Raw genomic sequence first — 18,892 nt, 5'->3', positions numbered from 1 at the left:
TACTTGTATCTCGTTTTGGTCCCCCTTCTTCCCTCATATCCTGGTGGGTCTGAATTATTTATTCAATCACAGGTATGTGAAGCCTTGCTCTTGTTCAGGGTCAAAGCCGTACAAAAAGGGTCCCCAGCAGAGTCCTGCTCCTCTCATTCCTCCTTCCAACCCCTTTCTCATCCCCACCCCGCAAAGTTAACGGATCTCTTTAGTTTCTGGTGTATCCTGTGCAGGGAATGAGGATTTTTTTTCAGTTAGGTCACAGGAGACATTCTGGCTTGAGCAGTCAGAGCAGGAGAGTGGGGCAGAGAAGGGCGCATTAAGGAGGGGGTGGGGAGAGAGGCGGAAGAGCCACCCAGGGCTGGAGCGGCTGGGTCAGTACAGGCCCAAATGCCCTGGTGCTTCTCTCATTCCCACCTGTGGAACTAAGGCTTCAGAGCATGGGCCTGGAATATTCCAGAACATTGGGAAGCAGTTTGGGGTGCCAGCCAGGACCTGGAGGCCCATCCCTCCCTCCCTATAAGATACGGGCCCTCCAAGCATTGTTTAAGAAGCTCCCCAAGAAAAGAAGCCCCTCCCTGCCCTTGTGGGCTGCCTTGGGAGGTTGAGGGCACAGTTGGGCCTGGGCAGACCCTGTCCCTCTGACTAGCCTTGCACATTAGAGAAAATGACCGCTGTCTTGCACCCTGGGGTCATGTCAACCTGTGAAGAGGGGGATGGAACAGACCCCCCTCCCCCTGTGCCTTCCAGGGTCCCACTCGCCCCCACCCCTCCAGGCCTGTCTGTCCTGTCTGGGGTCCCCAGTAAGGAGTACGAGTATTTGCTGTCTCGAAGAGGAACTTGGCGATGGGGGAAGGCCCCACTGTTGAATGTTTCAACACCACCCCACCGCACACATTGGGGGTGGGGGGCACATTCCCGGCAGCAGCTGGGAATTTCACAACTTGAGCTTCTCTTAGGGGCAGCGAGGTGGGGAGGGGGCTTCAGCATGCAGTGCCAGGGGAGCCAGGCCTTGCTTGCAGGCTTTTGACAAAGGGCATCATCCTGGGGTGGGAGGTCCCACCTTCTCCCCTCTTGAGCCCCGCCCTGAAGCTGGTGGGGTTCTGCTGACAAGTCACAAGAAACGGCTGACAACTGACTCATCAGACGGAAATGAGTGTGCCAAGGGGCAGGTAGGAGCCACGGGATGCTGTGTCTGGCCCCCAGCGTAGCCGAGATCCCCACAGCCGGCTCCCTCTCCCACCTTCCATGAGCTCCCAGGCCCAGCACCTTAGGCAAATCCTGTCTCTAAGCAGAGCTTGGGGCAAGCTCGAGGTGGCCCAGGGTACCAGGGCGGCTGGCCCACTTGAAAGCTGCCCAGTGCCCCGAAGACATCAGCCTCTCAGCGGGGAAGGCCTTGATTGTCTCCACCAAACAGGAGGGGATACTGGGGCCAGAAGACGGGAAAATCACACGAGGGCACTGAGAAGGGAAGGGTTGGGAGGCATTGCAGAGGGGCTGGGAAGCAGCTTTCGCCCTCTGAAGCAGCCCCAGAACAGTTTTCCAACCCCTTGGGGACAGGAGCAAGGCAGAAGTGCCGGTGGCTGAGGGTGTTCATTTGTGTCTTTTGTTTGTGTTAGTTACAATGTTGGACACTGTCTGCAGGGTGAGTAATTCCTGCCTCGTGACATAACTGACTTGTCCATCACAGCATGGGCTGGGCAGAGGGGTGTCTTAAAACCCAGTTTGCACAGTTCAGCACTTGTCGCAGACCGGGAAACGCCTTGGCTTCACTGGCCACCATGGTCCCTGCTCAGGTCAGCCCAGAGAGATTTGTTCGGCCAACGTCCCCTCTCCAGCATCCACTCCTGGGAGCTCTGAACTCTGTGGAGGAGGGAGGGCAGTGGTGGGCAGCTGGTGTAGACGGACATGGTAGATTCAAACTTCCCAGCAACTTGGAGTCTACCAGCTGCCATCAAGCGACTTTAACTCGTGGGAACTGTATGTGTGCCAGAGTAGAACTGTGTTCCATAGGGTTTTCAATGGTTGGTCTTTTGGAAGTAGATTGCCAGGCCTTTCTTCTGAGGCACCTCTGGGTGGACTTGAACCCCGAACCTTTCCATTAGCAGTTGAGCACATTAAGCATTTCTACCACCAGGAACTCCTAGCTTGGAATCTAAGTCTCTTAAAGCAAGACTGTGGTATAGTTGGTTCATTGAGTCTTTACTTGTTGAGGTAGAAACACGGATTGGTTTTACTTTTCTTTCAGTAACTGTCTGCCCATGCCAAGGGGCCTTGTACTGTCATTCTTAGGAGCCAAACTCTTTGGGTTCATAGCCTGGCTTTGCCACCTCCCAGCTGTGTGACCGTAGGCCAGTTGTTTAACTTCTCCATGCCCTGACTTTCCCGTCTCTTCATCCTGCTCCCTCCAGTTTTCACCAGAGTTGGTCCAGCCTTCAGCCTCTTAGTGCTAAGGTTCCCTCACCCTTCTGGTGGCCCTCTAGGGTAAAGTATCAGCAAAAGCCCAGTTTTTGTTCCTGGCCCTCTCTCCACCCACGAGGTGTCATGTTGTTGCCTGGCCAGACAGCGGGCCTGCCTCTGCCCCTTCTGTCCCTTCTCTCAGCCCTGCCATCTCTCACAGGTCATCCAGGAGCTGATCAGGGAGTTTGCTGGCTGAGTAGATCATGAACCGGAGAAGATAGAGGCAGCATCCCCACCGTTATTATGAGGGATTCTCTTAAAGCCTCTCTGCTCTGGGCTTTGATGGATCAGTGGTAGAATTCTTACCTTCCACGTGGGAGGCCTGGGTTCAATTCCCAGACAATGAACTTCACATCAGCCACCACCTTTCTTGTTGGCTGGCATGTTGCTATGATGCTGAACAGATTTCAGCAGTTTCCAGACAAACATGGACTAGGAAGAAAGGCCTGGCAATCTACTAAAAATCAGCCTCTGAAAACCCCATGGGTCACTACTGTCCGATCTGCAACCGGTCATGGGGCTGATGCAGGACCAGGCAGCATTTTCACTCTGTTGTGCATGGGATCACCATGAATTGAAGGCCAACTCGATGACTGCTAAAAACTACCACAATAGCCCTTGGCTTTGGGGAGAGAAAGAAGAGCCCTCCCTGCATGGTTGACAGCTCTTTCTCAGGTTAGACCTGAACCTGAACCTGAACCGGTCTTTTTATATTGACGGAGGCAGGGAGGGGTGTTGCTGTGCCGGTTCTGAATTGACACCACAAACAAACCCACCAGGGTGGTCCCTGGCCCATCTGCCACAGCTCACTGTGGAGAGGGGGGATCTTAGAACTCTAGAATGTAGGACATTTAGCACCTTCTGTCTTTAGATTGGACACCCTGGTGGTGTAGTGGTTAAGCGCCTACAGCTGCTAACCAAAAGGTCAGCAGTTCAAATCCACCAGGCGCTCCTTGGAGACCCTATGGGACGGTTCTGCTCTGTCCTATAGGGTCACTATGAGTCGGAATCAACTCGACGGCAACAGGTTTTTTACAGGTCTTTAGATTGGAGCCTTGGTGGCACAGTGGTTAAGTGCTCGGCTACTAACGAAAAGGTCAGCAGTTCAAACCCACCAGGTGCTCCTTGGAAACCCTATGGGACAGTTCTACTCTCCTACAGGGTCACTATGAGTCAGAATCGACTCAAAAGCAGTGGGTTTGGTTTGGGTCCTTAGATTTGGGCATCAGCAGCAATGTGAGAGTATATGAAAAGTCCCTTTTGATACTCTTTTCTGTTTATATTGGTATTAATTCTCTCAGCTCTGCCTCCATCCCTTAGCTGCCTTAAATAAGTTCCTTACTCTCTCTGGGTCTCATTCTGTAAAAGGAAGGACTCGTGGTGGCCAACCTCCAAGCTCCCTCCAAGTACTTGCCCATGGGCTATGGGAGAAGTCAGTCTGTGAGGACAACGGTTTGTATTAGTTTCCGAGTGCTTCCATAACAAATTAGCACAAACAATGCAGATTCATTCTCTCACAGTTCTGTAGGCCAGACTCCAACATCAAGGTGTTGGCAGTGCTGCACTCCCTCTTTCAGCTTCTGGTGGTTGCCAGCAATCCTTGGCCTGTAGCTGCATCACTCCAATTTCTGCCTCCGTCTTCACATGGCCATCTTTCATCTGTAAGTGTCCGTCTGTCTCCAAAGTTCTCTCTCCTTTTAAGTACACCAGTCATTGGATTTAGGGGCCCCTACTTACTCCTAAAAAAAAAAAAAAAAAAAAAATTTTTTTTTTTTTTTTACTTACTCCAGTAAGATGCATCTTAACTTGATTACATCTGTGAAGACCCTGTTTCCAAATAAGGTCACATCCATGGGTATGGAGGGTTAGAACTTGAACATATCTTTTTGGGAGACACAATTCAACCCACAACAGGTCCATTGAGTGCCATCTGGGCCAGTCATTCATCCTCCCAAACTCAACGTTTTCGAGGTGCCTGCCTGTTCTTTTGACTTGATGGCAATTTGGTTTTTTGGGTTTCTGGCTCTTTGAGCTCCTCCACTAGGCAGCCACTAGTTAGGCCTGACTCCGAGCCAGGACTGAGTTTGAAAGGGTCTTGTATTTGCGCTGCCATCAGAAGTGGAGGAGTGAGACCTCATTTCAAATTTTAATTCCCACAGATGCTCATCCATGTCAGGCGCGTGGGAAGGGGTCTAAAAACCTGAAATCTTCCCAGTCTGGTTTGAACACTCAGGGTTAGTGGACTTATAACTTCTGCTCCCTGCAGGGGAGCCTGCAAACAAAATGCCCAAAGGCAATTGTAAAAGTTTCCATGGGAGGGTCAAGTATGTCTTTGGACATCCAGGTGCCATTAACGGAAACATCCAAATCCATAGTCCCTGTTATGGATTGAATTGTATCCCCCCAAAAGATACATTGAATTCCTAACTTTCACACCTGTGAACGTGACCCTGTTTGGAAATAGGGCCTTTGAAGATGTTATCGGACAAATTAGCATGAGGTCATACCATAGTAGGTTGAGACCTAACCCCACCTGTCCTATAAAAGAGAAGAGACACAGGGAGACAGGAAGGACAGCCGTGTGAAGATGCACCTACAAGCCAAGGAATATCTGGGGCTACCAGAAGCTGGGAGAGACAAGAAAGGATCTTCTTCTAGAGCCAATAGATAGAGCATCACCCCCCTAACACCCTGAATTTGGACTCCTAGCCTCCAAAACTGTGAGACAATACGTTTCTGTTCCTATAAGCCAGTTTATAGGATTTTGTTGCCGCAGCCTTAGGAAGCTAATACAGTCTTAAATCACTGTTGAAAATTTTTATGAACTCATTTCACCAACTCAGCAGCTAGAAGGCTGGGGAAGGTGTTGAGACCTGTAGAGCTTATTAGTCTGTGCTCTAGACCAGCCCAGCAACCTGGCCCTGGCTCCGCAGTCTGAGTCCTTGGCAAGCTAACTCCTGCACCCAGAACTTAGCACATGCTGTCTCCTTTTTCTAGAATATTCTTCCCCCTCACTTTTCTCCTGGCTTCCTCGTCTAGCTTAAATGTCCCTTCTTCTGAGAGGCTTCCCTGACTTCCCAACAACCTAGAGCGTTGTTGTTGTTAGGTGCCATCGAGTCGATTCCGACTCATGGTGACCCTATGTACAACAGAATGAAACACTACTCGGTCCTGCACCATCCTCACAATCGTTGCTGTGTTTGAGCCCATTTTGCAGCCACTGTGTCAGTTCATCTCATCGAGGGTATTCCTCCTTTTTGATGATCCTCTGCCTTGCCAACCATGATGTCCTTCTCCAGGGGCTGGTTCCTCCTGATAACAGGTCCAAAGTACATGAGACGAAGTCTCGTCATCCTTGCTTCCAAGGAACAGTTTGGCTGTACTTCTTCCAATTCAGACTTGTTTGTTCTTCTGGCAGTCCATGGTGTATTCAGTACTCTTCGCCAACACCAGAATTCAAAGCCATTAATTCTTCTTCGGACTTCCTTATTCATTGTCCAGCTGTCACATGCATATGAGGTTATTGAAAATATCCTGGCTTGGGTCAGGTGCACCTTAGCCCTCAAAGTGACATCTTTGCTTTCCAACCCTTTAAAGAGGTCTTCTGCAGCAGATTTTCCCAATGCAATGCATCGTTTGATTTCTTTGCTGTTTCCGTGGGCGTTGATTGTGGGTCCCCACTATTCCCCCTTCCAGCACCATCACCTTTCTTCATAGCAGGTATGGCCTCCTGATTCCCTTTTTCTTGTGTGTTAATGTCTATCTTCCACCCCTAAAGCAGCATGCCGCTTTATTCATTGTTGTATCACTAACGCCTGGTACACAGTAGGTGGTCAGTAAGTGTTTGAAAGAACAAATGAATATATCCACCCTTCCCGCCTCAGGATGCATGTGCCACCCGTGGTAGTGACAAAATGATGCTGAACAGCTCACAAAGGGCTTATTTTTCATTTGGCACAGTTCCTCCCAAGCTGGGGAAGTGGGAAGATTTGCCTACGTGGCGGCCTACGTGTACTCTGGCCATGCAGCTGGTTCGAGTTCGGATTTCATATCTTTTTGCATGTCATTTGCATGGCTCAGCTCTGTGCTTCTGCTTCTGGTTTCCTGGTCCGTCACCAGATCCTCAGAGCTGGACCGCTACTTCCTTGGGTTGCTCCCCTGACCTGGCCTGACTGGCCAGAGATGGGGTCTGTCTGGAACAAATGAATACAGCGTTTGTGGCAAAGGTAGTTATCATGTACTGAAAGTTTACTTAGTGCATCTGCTATGACATTTCATCTTCCCAGTGCTCTATGAGGTTAGTGCCATCGTTATCCCCATTTTACAGATACGTAAACTGAGGTTTGGGAAAGTTAAAGAATTTGCCCAAAGTCAACAGGCAAAGCAAATATCATACTTGAGATTTGAGCCTAAGTCTGCTGGATGCCAGAGGCCAGGTTTCATTGTTTCGCTGAACTGCCTGCTGTGACTTCTGGAAGGACCCGGGGACCCTCACACATAACAAGATTTTGGGCTGGCCCTGCCGGAGGCTCTCAGAATTCAACTTAGCACAGTTCCCTCTATGCTGCTCCAGGCTACTCAGTGGCCTCCCAGCCCAGGCTAAGCACCCTGGTTTCTCCTCAGTGGGGCAAGGAACAGGGCCTAGGCAGGATGTCTGGATAGCTGGTAATGTTGCCAAGCCTCAGGCATGGATCAGGGAAAGGAATGGCAAATGTGGAGGTTTGGGCAGAAAAAAAAACAGGTGCCTGTGACCTGGGCACCCCGCACAGGGGGTGTGGTGGTTGGGGGTGGGGCACGGGAAGACATCTTGCACCAGCACCCCAGCTGTGGATGCCTGGCTCGTTGAGAAGATCCCTGGGGCCTGGAGGCTTGGAGGATGCAGTCTTGAAGCATTCAAGAAAAGTCCCCAAGTGCTTCTAATTCTCCCCTGGGGGCCCTTCTGTCCAGCCCATTGAGGGGTCTGGTCACTCTCAGGCACTCCCTGGACTCTTGGTAGCACTCACCGCTACCCTGGGGAGCAGGCAGGCCCCTGTCTACCCGTTCGCTTTTATCTCTAATGCCTCACTTCTTAGAACTGTGTGCACTGTCCTGCAGCTCAGCTGTGGTGCTTCCTGAAGGTAGCTGTAAGGGCCCTGCGGCTGTACGCACAGCACCGTGGTATGGTAAAACAGATGGCACTGAGCTGTGAGTGCCTGCTGCCCATGCCGTCTGCCCTGCTGCACCGTGTGCTCCCCAGCCTGGCACTCTCCAGGGAAGGAGCTCATCTGTCTGGCTGACTGGTGTCTGTCCCCTGTGCAGGCAATGACTCAGGATGCAGCCAGGGGCCACGACGTGCACGGAGGACCGTATCCAACACGCCCTGGAGCGCTGTTTGCACGGGCTCAGCCTCAGCCGCCGCTCCACCTCCTGGTCAGGTAAGTCCAAGGGAACTGGGAGGGGTTCCTAGGCCCCAGAGGAGCCTCAGGGACCGGTGAGCACTGGCCCAGGTCGGCTGCCAGCAGATTCTTGATGAAACCCCTGAACCTCACCTGTGCAGGTGTCCCAGCACAGCACCTGATGTAGAGCAGGCCCTAGTTATGGGGCGGTTTCTCCTTCCCATGCTGTCTTCCTCATCCTTCTCAGCACGTGCAGAAAGTGATGTAGCTCCTTGACTCCATGGCAACTGGTTTTTAAGCTTATAGAATTTGGGGTGCCATCATTAAGTAAACTGGGTTTTTCACTAAGTAAAGGAATAAAAAAATCTGACTTTTGCAAATTTTAGAAAAACCTATCACCACTTGAACACGTTGCTAGGGGCCTTCCAAAGAAGGAGCCCATGCACGTGAAGGGCCTGGAGCTGTAGCCCCATGAAATTCAAGGTCATTTCACTTCCATCTGACTGCTTCACTTCCCACTACACACCCCTGCACACACGTGCACATGCACACAGAGTCCTCCACGACCATCCCTTTAACTCTTAGGGGTTTACCCTTGCTGACTGCAGAGAAATAGAGATTGCCAAATAGGAAAGCCTGGAGAAGTTACGAAGTAAAAAACTGCCCATCTAGCTTTTAAAATATAAATGAATTTAGCTGCTTCTTCCTGAGCTTCATTGCCAGGCAGTCGTGGGAAGTTCCAGGGCTGTCCCAGACCTTGTGTTCCAGGGCAGAGCTCACGTGGCCCCCTTTATTCGTCTAGCGCACTCAGCTTCTGCCTCCTTCCTGGACCTGTAGGTCCCGGCACCTGCTGTAGGAAGCCAGGGAGGTGAGGCTGGGAGAACTGTGCTCCCCAGAGGCAGGGTGGGCAGAATCAAGTCAGGCTCACTGGCCTCCAAGGGGCCCCCAGCTGCAATATCCAATCCCTGTCTCTTGAGCCCCCTGTATGTGCAGGAAACTTATTGTTATGTCTTGATGGGATGTGGTAGGTTTGAGGGTTGGCCCAGCATTTTTTCCAAGTCTCTCTTGCTTTAGAAAGGAATGTTCCAGGACAGCCCCAGGGATACCTCTATTTCCTCACCCCGCCCCCACCTGAGGGCTGCTGAAAGAAACCCCTAACTGACCACTCACCTGTCTCTGCCTTTCAGCTGGGCTGTGTCTGAACTGCTGGAGCCTACAGGAGCTGGTCAGCAGGGACCCAGGTCACTTCCTTATCCTCCTTGAGCAGATCCTGAAGAAAACTGGAGAGGTAAGGGCAGGTTAGGGATTGAAGGGCAGAGTGGGGACTGCCTCACAGAGTCGAGAAGTAGGCCCCAAGAAATGGCAGGTCTGGGGTGCCCAGACCACCGGGGGAGCTTGGCAAAGGCACTGGGAAGGTGTGAGTTTTCTGGTTCAGCGGTGCTTATAGACTGAAGGTTTCTAGGAAGAGGTGTAGTCCCTGGATAGTGCAAGTGGCTAATGTGGCTAATGTGCCTGGCTGCTAATCAAAAGACTGGAAGTTCAGGTCCACCCGGAGGTGCCTCAGAAAAAAGACCTGGCAACCTACTTCCGAAAAGTCAGCCATTGAAAACCCTATGGGGCACAGCTCTCCTCTGACACCAGATGGCAACAGGTAGCTGGAGGAAGGGGGTGGTCCTTTGGCAAGAACAAGGAATACGTAGGGCAGGCATTGCTTATGAATCAAGGTGTTGGTTAAAAAGGATGAAGGAAGCTTGACAGAATTCCTCTCCTCAAAACGATCCATAAAAGCAAAGAAGTAAAAGAGAGAACTGATGGGAAAGGGCAGAAAAGTAAACAGGTCTCCTCTCACAGTTTAATAAATAGGCTTTTGTGACTAAAAGAGAGGGGCACCTTTAACACTGAGCTGGGCTGGGGTTTTAGAACAACTGTGAATCCCAAAAGAGGATTCTGGCTATCACAAAAAAATTCTCTTTTAAGCTTTTTTTTTTTTTTCCTTCTTCTTTTTTTAATACAGAGCTTAAGTGGGAAAGCACATGACTTTCTCTCTCTCAGGTAGCTATTCCTATAGGAAGAAAGTCTTTGTTCATCAAGACACCCGAGGTGATAATGCTGGTACCTCCATTTAACTGGTGCTGTTATACCCTGGAAAGTCCCTGGGTGGCGCAGTTTACTCTTGACTACTAACCTAAAGGTTGGTGGTTCGAACCCACTCAGCAGTGCCACAGAAGGAAGGCCTGACAATCTGCTTCTGTGAAGATTACAGCCAAGAAAACCCTATGGAGCAGCTCTACTGTATAACACACGGGGTTGCCTTGAGTTGGAATTGACTTGATGGCAGCGGGTTAGTTTGGTTTTGGTTTATTATATCCTGATCACAACCCAACCAATACAGAGGAGCTAAAGAGCCTCTGGAGTGCTTAACTTAGAAAGCCAAATATAAAGGACCAAGTACCAGGTAGCAATAGGGGAAGGTTTTGGACTGAGTAGCAGTTATGGAGGATACATCTATTCAGGGTAAAGAGAAGGAGAATTCTAAGTTCCGGCCTGCTGAGGTTAGCAGGCACAGCAGAGAAGCTGGGGCTTTCCCTGTGTCTTCAGCCACCATGAGCGCCCGGATGGACTGAGAGACCTTTAGCATTTTGAGCAGAGAGTCTAAAACATGGGTACATGTATATGTGTGGTGTGTTGGGCTCTATCTAAACGCTGCTTTCCTAATGAAGAAGTAATTCACAAAAGAATACATAGAACTTGTAAACACATATAAAAAATGTTTAGCCTCAGTTATAATAAAATAAATGCAAATTAAGACCATAAAGACGTAGCATTTGCCTAGCAAACTAGCAAAAGTTATGATAACTAAGCCATGAACGGTGTGGTGAAACTGGTACTTTCATGTATTCGAAATATTAGAAATGGCAAGGTGCTTTTGGAAAGTGATTGGCAGTACATTTCAAAGGTCGTATATATGTTTTTAATCTTTGATCCATTGATTCTACTTCTTAAAAAATAATGATCCAAACTATAGAAAAAAGAATGTGCACAAAAATGTTCTTTGCAACAACATATAAAATAACAAGAAAATGAACTCGTGTTAAAATTAAAATGATAAAATTATGGAGATCTACCAGAAGGAGTATTATACAGCCAATAGAGATGATGGGTGTTATCCAAGGATATAAACAAAATTTAATATAGAATAAAATCTAATCAGTAAAAAATTTTAGATGATTTAGGGGAACTTGACTAAACATTTGGAATAATATAGAGTGAGAGTCCTAACACCACACACCAGCTGAAATTCCAGATGGATTAAAGGTTTAAACTTAAGAAAATTAAGCTTCAAAGAAAAGAGCCAAACCAAAAACCAAACCCAGTGCCGTCGAGTTGATTCCGACTCATAGCGTCCCTATAGGACAGAGTAGAACTGCCCCATAGAGTTTCCAAGGAGTGCCTGGTGGATTTGAACTGCCGACCCTTTGGTTAGCAGCCATAGCACTTAACCACTACGCCACCAGGGCTTCCTCAAAGAAAAGGAGAAAATATATATGAATATGTATATGATCCTTGCATGCAAAAGCAAAACCCATAAGGGAAAAACGAACACACTTTCTGTACCTCAAAAAATTCCACAAAATTAAAAGACAAAAAATAAACTGGAAAAAAATTTTCTTATTCGGGTTATTTGTTTCCTTTCCTGTATTTCTTTAGTCAGTCTAGCCAATGGTTTATCAATTTTGTTAATTTTTTCAAAGAACCAGCTTTTGGCTTTGTTAATTCTTTCAATTGTTTTTCTGTTCTCTAATTCATTTAGTTCAGCTCTAATTTTTATTATTTGTTTTCTTCTGGTGCCTGATGGGTTCTTTTGTTGCTCACTTTCTATTTGTTCAAGTTGTCGGGACAGTTCTCTGATTTTGGCTCTTTCTTCTTTTTGTATGTGTGCATTTATCGATATAAATTTGCCTCTGAGCACTGCTTTTGCTGTGTCCCAGAGGTTTTGATAGGAAGTATTTTCATTCTCATTGCATTCTATGAATTTCCTTATTCCCTCCTTGATGTCTTCTATAACCCAGTCTTTTTTCAGGAGGGTATTGTTCATTTTCCAAGTATTTGATTTCTTTTCCCTAGTTTTTCTGTTATTGATTTCTAGTTTTATTGCCTTGTGGTCTGAGAAGATGCTTTGTAATATTTCGATGTTTTGGACTTTGCAAAGGTTTGTTTTATGACCTAATATGTGGTCTATTCTAGAGAATGTTCCATGTGCGCTAGAAAAAAAAGTATACTTTGCAGCAGTTGGGTGGAGAGTTCTGTATAAGTCAATGAGGTTAAGTTGGTTGATTGTCGTAAGTAGGTCTTCCGTGTCTCTATTGAGCTTCTTACTGGATGTTCTGTCCTTCTCCGAAAGTGGTGTGTTGAAGTCTCCTACTATAATTGTGGAGGTGTCTATCTCACTTTTCAGTTCTGTTAAAGTTTGTTTTATGTATCTTGCAGCCCTGTCATTGGGTGCATAAATATTTAATGTGGTTATGTCTTCCTGATCAATTGTCCCTTTTATCATTATATAGTGTCCTTCTTTATCCTTTGTGGTGGATTTAAGTCTAAAGTCTATTTTGTCAGAAATTAATATTGCTACTCCTCTTCTTTTCTGCTTATTGTTTGCTTGATATATTTTTTTCCATCCTTTGAGTTTTAGTTTGTTTGTGTCTCTAAGTCTAAGGTGTGTCTCTTGTAGGCAGCATATAGATGGATCGTGTTTCTTTATCCAGTCCGTGACTCTCTGTCTCTTTACTGGTGCATTTAGTCCATTTACATTCAGTGTAATTATAGATAAATAAGTTTTTAGTGCTGTCATTTTGATGCCTTTTCATGTGTGTTGTTGGCAATTTCATTTTTCCACATACTCTTTTGTGCTGAGGCGTTTTTCTTAGTAAATTGTGAGATCCTCATTTTCATAGTGTTTGACTTTATATTAGTTGAGTCGTTACATTTTTATTGGCTTTTATCTTGAGTTATGGAGTTGTTATACCTTTTTGTGGTTACCTTATTATTTACCCCTATTTTTCTAAGTAAAAACCTAACTTGTATCGTTCTATATCGCCTTGTATCACTCTCCATCTGGCAGTTCAATGCCTCCTGTATTTAGTCCCTCTTTTTGATTATTGTGATCTTTTACCTATTGACTTCCATGATTCCCTGTTATGTGTATTGTTATTTTTTTTTAATTAATCTTAATTTGTTTGTTTTTGTGATTTCCCTATTTGAGTTGATATCAGGACATTCTGTTTTGTGACCTTGTATTGTGCTGGTATCTGATATTATTGGTTTTCTGACCAAACAATATCCTTTAGTATTTCTTGTAGCTTTGGTTTGGTTTTTGCAAATTCTCTAAACTTGTGTTTATCTGTAAATATCTTAATTTCGCCTTCATATTTCAGAGAGAGTTTTGCTGGATATATGATCCTTGGCTGGCAGTTTTTCTCCTTCAGTGCTCTGTATATGTCGTCCCATTCCCTTCTTGCCTGCGTGGTTTCTGCTGAGTAGTCTGAACTTATTCTTATTGATTCTCCCTTGAAGGAAATCTTTTTTTTCTCCCTGGCTGCTTTTAAAATTTTCTGTTTATCTTTGGTTTTGGCGAGTTTGATGATAATATGTCTTGGTGTTTTTCTTTTTGGATCAATCTTAAATGGGGTTCGATGAGCATCTTGGATAGATATCCTTTCGTCTTTCATGATGTCAGGGAAGTTTTCTGTCAGGAGTTCTTCAACTATTTTCTCTGTGTTTTCTGTCCTCCCTCCCTGTTCTGGGACTCCAATCACACGCAAGTTATCCTTCTTGATAGAGTCCCACATGATTCTTAGGGTTTCTTCATTTTTTTTAATTCTTTTATCTGATTTTTTTTCAGCTATGTTGGTGTTGATTCCCTGGTCCTCCAGATGTCCCAGTCTGCATTCTAATTGCTCGAGTCTGCTCCTCTGACTTCCTATTGCGTTGTCTAATTCTGTAATTTTATTGTTAATCTTTTGGATTTCTACATGCTGTCTCTCTATGGATTCTTGCAGCGTATTAATTTTTCCACTATGTTCTTGAATAATCTTTTTGAGTTCTCCAACAGTTTTATCAGTGTGTTCCTTGGCTTTTTCTGCAGTTCGCCTTATTTCATTTCTGATGTCTTGAAGCATTCTGTAAATTAGTTTTTTATATTCTGTATCTGATAATTCCAGGATTGTATCTTCATTTGGGAAAGATTTTGATTCTTTTGTTTGGGGGGTTGGAGAAGCTGTCATGGTCTGCTTCTTTATGTGGTTTGATATGGACTGCTGTCTCCGAGCCATCACTGGGAAACTAGTTTTTCCAGAAAATCCTCTGACTGGTACGCTGGCTCCAGGCTCTGAAAACAATCGCTGCCTCCTTGTTCGTTCTCCGTCTCTAAATCTGTGTTTGTTGTTCAGGGTTCGTAGATTGTTATGTATGTGATCGATTCACTTGTTTTTCCGAGTCTTTGTTGCAAGAGGGATACGCGGTAGCGTCCACCTAGTCCGCCATCTCGGCCCCGCCTCCCCAGACTCTGGAAAAAAATTTTCATAGCACAATGGATAAATGTGTAACAGGGTGGGAGGGGAGTGGAGAAGATGGTCTTAGAGACCGTGTAGCAAAACAGAAATTCACTTATTATGTGCAAGAGATATCAAGAGTAAAAATATTCACACTATTATTATAACTTTACAGAAGAAAACGCATAGGGAAAAAATGGCATGAGGAAAAAGAAAAAAGTTTAAGCATGTTGAAAATATTAGCTGAGGTTGAGTTTGAATGGGGGGTATTGTGAGTCACTAATTTTTTTTACATTTATTTTCCAAATTTTTTTGTCTTGTGGTGACATTACTTTTCACTTTAAAAACAAAAACAAACAAAAAAAACCAAGAAGGAACAGGACAAGACAGCGCTGCCCTGTGAATGAACCTCACCATTCCTCCCGTCCTCTCCATAGGTCCAAGAGAAGGGCACCTATGACCTCCTCGCCCCCCTGGCCCTGCTCTTCTACTCTACTGTCCTCTGCGTAAGTTCCAGAATGGGCCAGGCTGGGGGAGGCAGGGTAGAATAAGGGGGAACCGCCAATTCGGGGGACACAGCCCTCACACCTCTGGAGATAAACACAGGGAGAAAAACTGTCAAGCAATGATACTTGAGATGGGTTTCAACCCGCAAAATGTCTGTTTCCCCTTTAGAGCACCCATCTTGAGAGACCTCTAGTAACCCCACGTAGATGCCATTGTTCCTGGCGTATCTGAGCTCCCCATAGGAACTGCTGTCACAGCCTGTTCACAAGCCATGAGAGAGATTCTGTGGAAAGATTTTATAGTCCACCTATTTTGTACTGCAATGGTCAGTTTTACCCAATGTGATTACCCTCTTTATTTACCAGACCGGTGATTCCGAATGACTCTGTGTACATAGAATCAATCCACCCCCAAAGAATATACATTTGCCTCTATGAGGATATTTAAATAAAGGTGGTTAGGCATCGAAGACCATTCCCCAAAATGAATAGCAATGATGTTTGGTAAAAACAAGGTTCTTAGAGTACAGACATCCTGGGTACCATTTTGCCCATCTATAATTTTCAGTTCTTCCTGGCCTTGTCTTGGGAAATGTTTGTCCTTTATGGGACATTCCAGAAAAGGAACAGGGCCTGCTCTAGCATATCAGTGAGCTTTCTCTCATCCAGACCTCTCTGCTTGCGGCCCTCTCTCCATCCCAGACGCCACACTTCCCGCCTGACTCAGATCTCCTTCGGAAGGCAGCCAGCACCTACCACCGGTTCCTGACCTGGCCTGATCCCTACTGTAGCATCTGCCAGGAACTGCTCACCTTCATTGATGCTGAACTCAAGGCCCCAGGTAATTGCTGAGGCAGGGCACATGGGACCGGGGCACACGGTCAGGATGTTTACAGCTTTTCTTAAACTCTTCTTTGACTATGACCCTCCTCACCTAGAAGCCTCCTGTTCATCTCTGCCCAGGGCCTGGAGCAGAGTCTTGGAGTCTCCTCTTCATGGTGCACACAGTATGAGATGGCTGAAAGCAGTAAACAGGGGAGAGAACTTAAGGCAGAATTCTTAGAAGAAACTAGAGCCAGGGGCTCAGGGCAAGAAAACCCTACCACTTGGCTCTGCCTCTGTTCCGGTTAGTCTAGCGGACTCTGAGAGACTGCCTAGGTCAGACAGAGAGGTCGCAGGAATATCGATGAGAGGCCTTTGCTTGTTCTCTTTGCCCCAGGAGCAAAGAGGGACTTGCATGTGTGGGTAGACTTGGTTCTGGCCGGGGAAGGTGGGTGGTGCTAGGAATGGAAACGTCAGTGGCCACCATGACATGTGTGGACAAGGGGCTGGTGCTGTCGGAGTTTTCATCTGTGGGGTCTGAAGAGAAGGAGTTCTTGAGAAATTGCAGATGCTGTTCTAGAAGTGAACATGAGACCTAAGAAAACTATCACAGAGCAAGAGAAAACATGGTTAAGTATGATTTACTGAGAGGTGGCCCAGTATTAGAAAATCTATTAATGTAATTCACCACCTCGAAAGCTGAAAAGCATAAAGTCACATAAACATTTCAATAGATGCCTCTGAGACATTGAGTGCAATTCAACATCCAGTCCTGATATTCAAAACTCCTCAAATATGTGGAAACTATTAATATATGCAAACATCCTTCGTATAATAACAAGCCGGTGAAACGCTGGAGGTATTTTCATTAAGGTTAATAATCTTCCTCTTTTTGCTTATAAGTACTTTGCCTGTGCAAACAACAACAACAGCAATAAAGAATATTTCCTCTTCTGGAGAAGATAAAATTTTAACTATTTATAAATCAAACAACTGCTTACCTGTCAAGCCCCAGAGAATCACCTGAAGAACTCTAGGAAACAGGTAGCTTTCCTATATACTCTTAACCAGTAAGAAAACATAATAAATAAAAAAAAAATTATAATAACAACTAAAAATATAAAATAAAAGAAAAGCGAACAACCTACATAGAGAAAGGGAACTTTTAAAAATTTTGTTGTTGTCACTGTTGAGAATATACACAGCAAAACATACACCAATTCAACCGTGTCTACAGGTACGAGTCGGTGACACTGATTACACTCTTCGAGTCGTGCGACCATTCTCGCCTCCTTTTCTGAGTTGTTCTTCCCTCATTGACATAAACTCACTGCCCCCTATGGTTTCTATCTAATTTTTGAGATGCTGTTGTCCATTTGATCCCATATAGATAGTTCTTAAAAGAGCATAATGTTCAAGGCAGACATTTTTTGCTAGTAAACCTAAACTAGAGAAAACAATTAAACTTTACTGGAGGAAAAATAATTGAAGAGACATGTTGCTGGATTGAAAGAATCAATATTGTAATGATGGCAGGTATTATGAAAAATATCAGTGCAGTCAAACAACCAACAAGAACCTTTTAAAATCTGGCAAAATAAGTAAAGTCTATTTGAAAGAATAAATGGTCTAGAATAGTATTCATTTATGCATTTATTGTGTGTTTATTATTTACTTATTAAAGAAGATTAAGAATGAGATATTTCCCTTATACATCTTTGAAGGTGCTATCAGGATACAATTATTAAAATAGCTCATTATTGATATAATAATAGATTAATGGAACAAAACATAATATCTAGAAACAGATTAAATACGTAAAAATTTGTTATCTGACAAAGTGTCATCCTAAAAACCAACAATGAAGCAGTGGGTCATTTAATAAATGGTTATCAGGACAAATGGCAGACCATTAAAAAGAAAGAGCTGGAGTTGTGTCTCAAAAAAAAAAAAAAATGAAATTAAGTGGATTAAAGGTTTAAGTGTGGAAAACAAAACCATAAAAATATGTTACATCAGTTTGGAGTGGAGAAGAGTTGCCAACCATAGCCCCAAGGTGAAAATTATAAAGAAAAAGACTGACAGATTTGAGACCGTAATATTTAAGCTTTTATATGGGATGGAGGAGGAAAAGGTAAATGATAAACTAAGAAAAATACTTGCAATAAAAAATGAATTTATCAAACCCATGAAGAGTTCTCCTGATTCAATTAAAAAATAGGCAAACACACCAATGGGAATATAAGTAAGGGATATGATTCAGGCACATCAAAAATGAACCATAAATGACCAAGCAACACCCTCAAAAATATTCACCCTCATTAGCAATAAAATGCAAAACTAAACGACAGTAGACACTGTTGTGTTGTTGTTGTTTGGTTGGTTTGTCTATCAAATTGGCAAAATAAAAAAATGAAAATACTAGTATTGGTGAGGAAAAGGGGGGCCATGTTCTCTCTTGCCCTGCTGGTGGCCCCATAAATTGGTACAACCTTTCTGGGGAGCAATTTAGAAACAGCATGAGGAAGCCCCATACCATTTTACCCAGCAATTCCCCTCCTAGAAATTTATCTTGATGAATAATGGTGGATGCAAAGATTTAACTACAGAGATGTTCACCACTGTGTTCTTTCTAACCATCAGGCAGTCCCAACAAACCTAAATATTGAACATGGTTGAATAAGTTGTAGCAAAGTCATTTGATGGAATGTCATTAAATAGTTAAAAATGGTGTTGTACAAAAACGTTAAAAATTTTTTTTAAATGAAGGTAATAAAAAAATGATATTGTAGAAACATAGTTACTGAGATCAAAAAATGTTGAGTAACTTGTTGATTAAAAAAGCAGGCCCCATTTTTGTTTTTTTCTTTTAAATCTATGTATGTACCAGGTCACGTTTAGTGCTGAGAGCATTTAATTTTCATCACACACAGAGGATGGAAGTACCAAACTCTATTCCGAATAACTCACTGACCCTAGGAAGCCCAGGGCTGAAGCTTTGCATGTAAACTCCTGAGGAGTTCATGACTTCTTCCCCAGAAATTTACTAATCAGCCTGCCCCAACCAATCAGCTGTCTGTTGTTACAAAGGAGCGGAGCAAGCACAACAGGCTAGGGTTGGCCAACCCAAAAGCCTATCTATCCTATGGTCTCCACCTCATGATAGAGACTTGGATGGGAGAGTTAAGAA

General features: G+C 44.9%; 1 protein-coding gene across 2 annotated transcripts in view; it reads left to right on the top strand.

Annotated features, from left to right (window-relative positions):
* PIK3R5 (phosphoinositide-3-kinase regulatory subunit 5) overlaps positions 1-18,892 on the top strand; it is a 103,121-nt gene that overhangs the window by 55,393 nt on the left and 28,836 nt on the right. For both annotated transcript variants that reach the window (XM_064271772.1, XM_064271771.1), the window contains exons 2-5: positions 7,750-7,865; positions 9,014-9,114; positions 14,812-14,880; positions 15,583-15,721. In XM_064271772.1, the coding sequence (XP_064127842.1) occupies positions 7,763-7,865; positions 9,014-9,114; positions 14,812-14,880; positions 15,583-15,721 (412 nt within the window). In that variant the 5' untranslated portion in view covers positions 7,750-7,762. The remainder of the gene's footprint in view (positions 1-7,749; positions 7,866-9,013; positions 9,115-14,811; positions 14,881-15,582; positions 15,722-18,892) is intronic.

This window comes from Loxodonta africana, chromosome 18, assembly GCF_030014295.1.
Source record: "Loxodonta africana isolate mLoxAfr1 chromosome 18, mLoxAfr1.hap2, whole genome shotgun sequence".
In the NCBI taxonomy this organism is placed as follows: domain Eukaryota; kingdom Metazoa; phylum Chordata; class Mammalia; order Proboscidea; family Elephantidae; genus Loxodonta; species Loxodonta africana.
The sequence above is the reverse complement of the archived record's forward strand: the minus strand, read 5'-3'. Positions and strand labels throughout refer to the sequence as shown.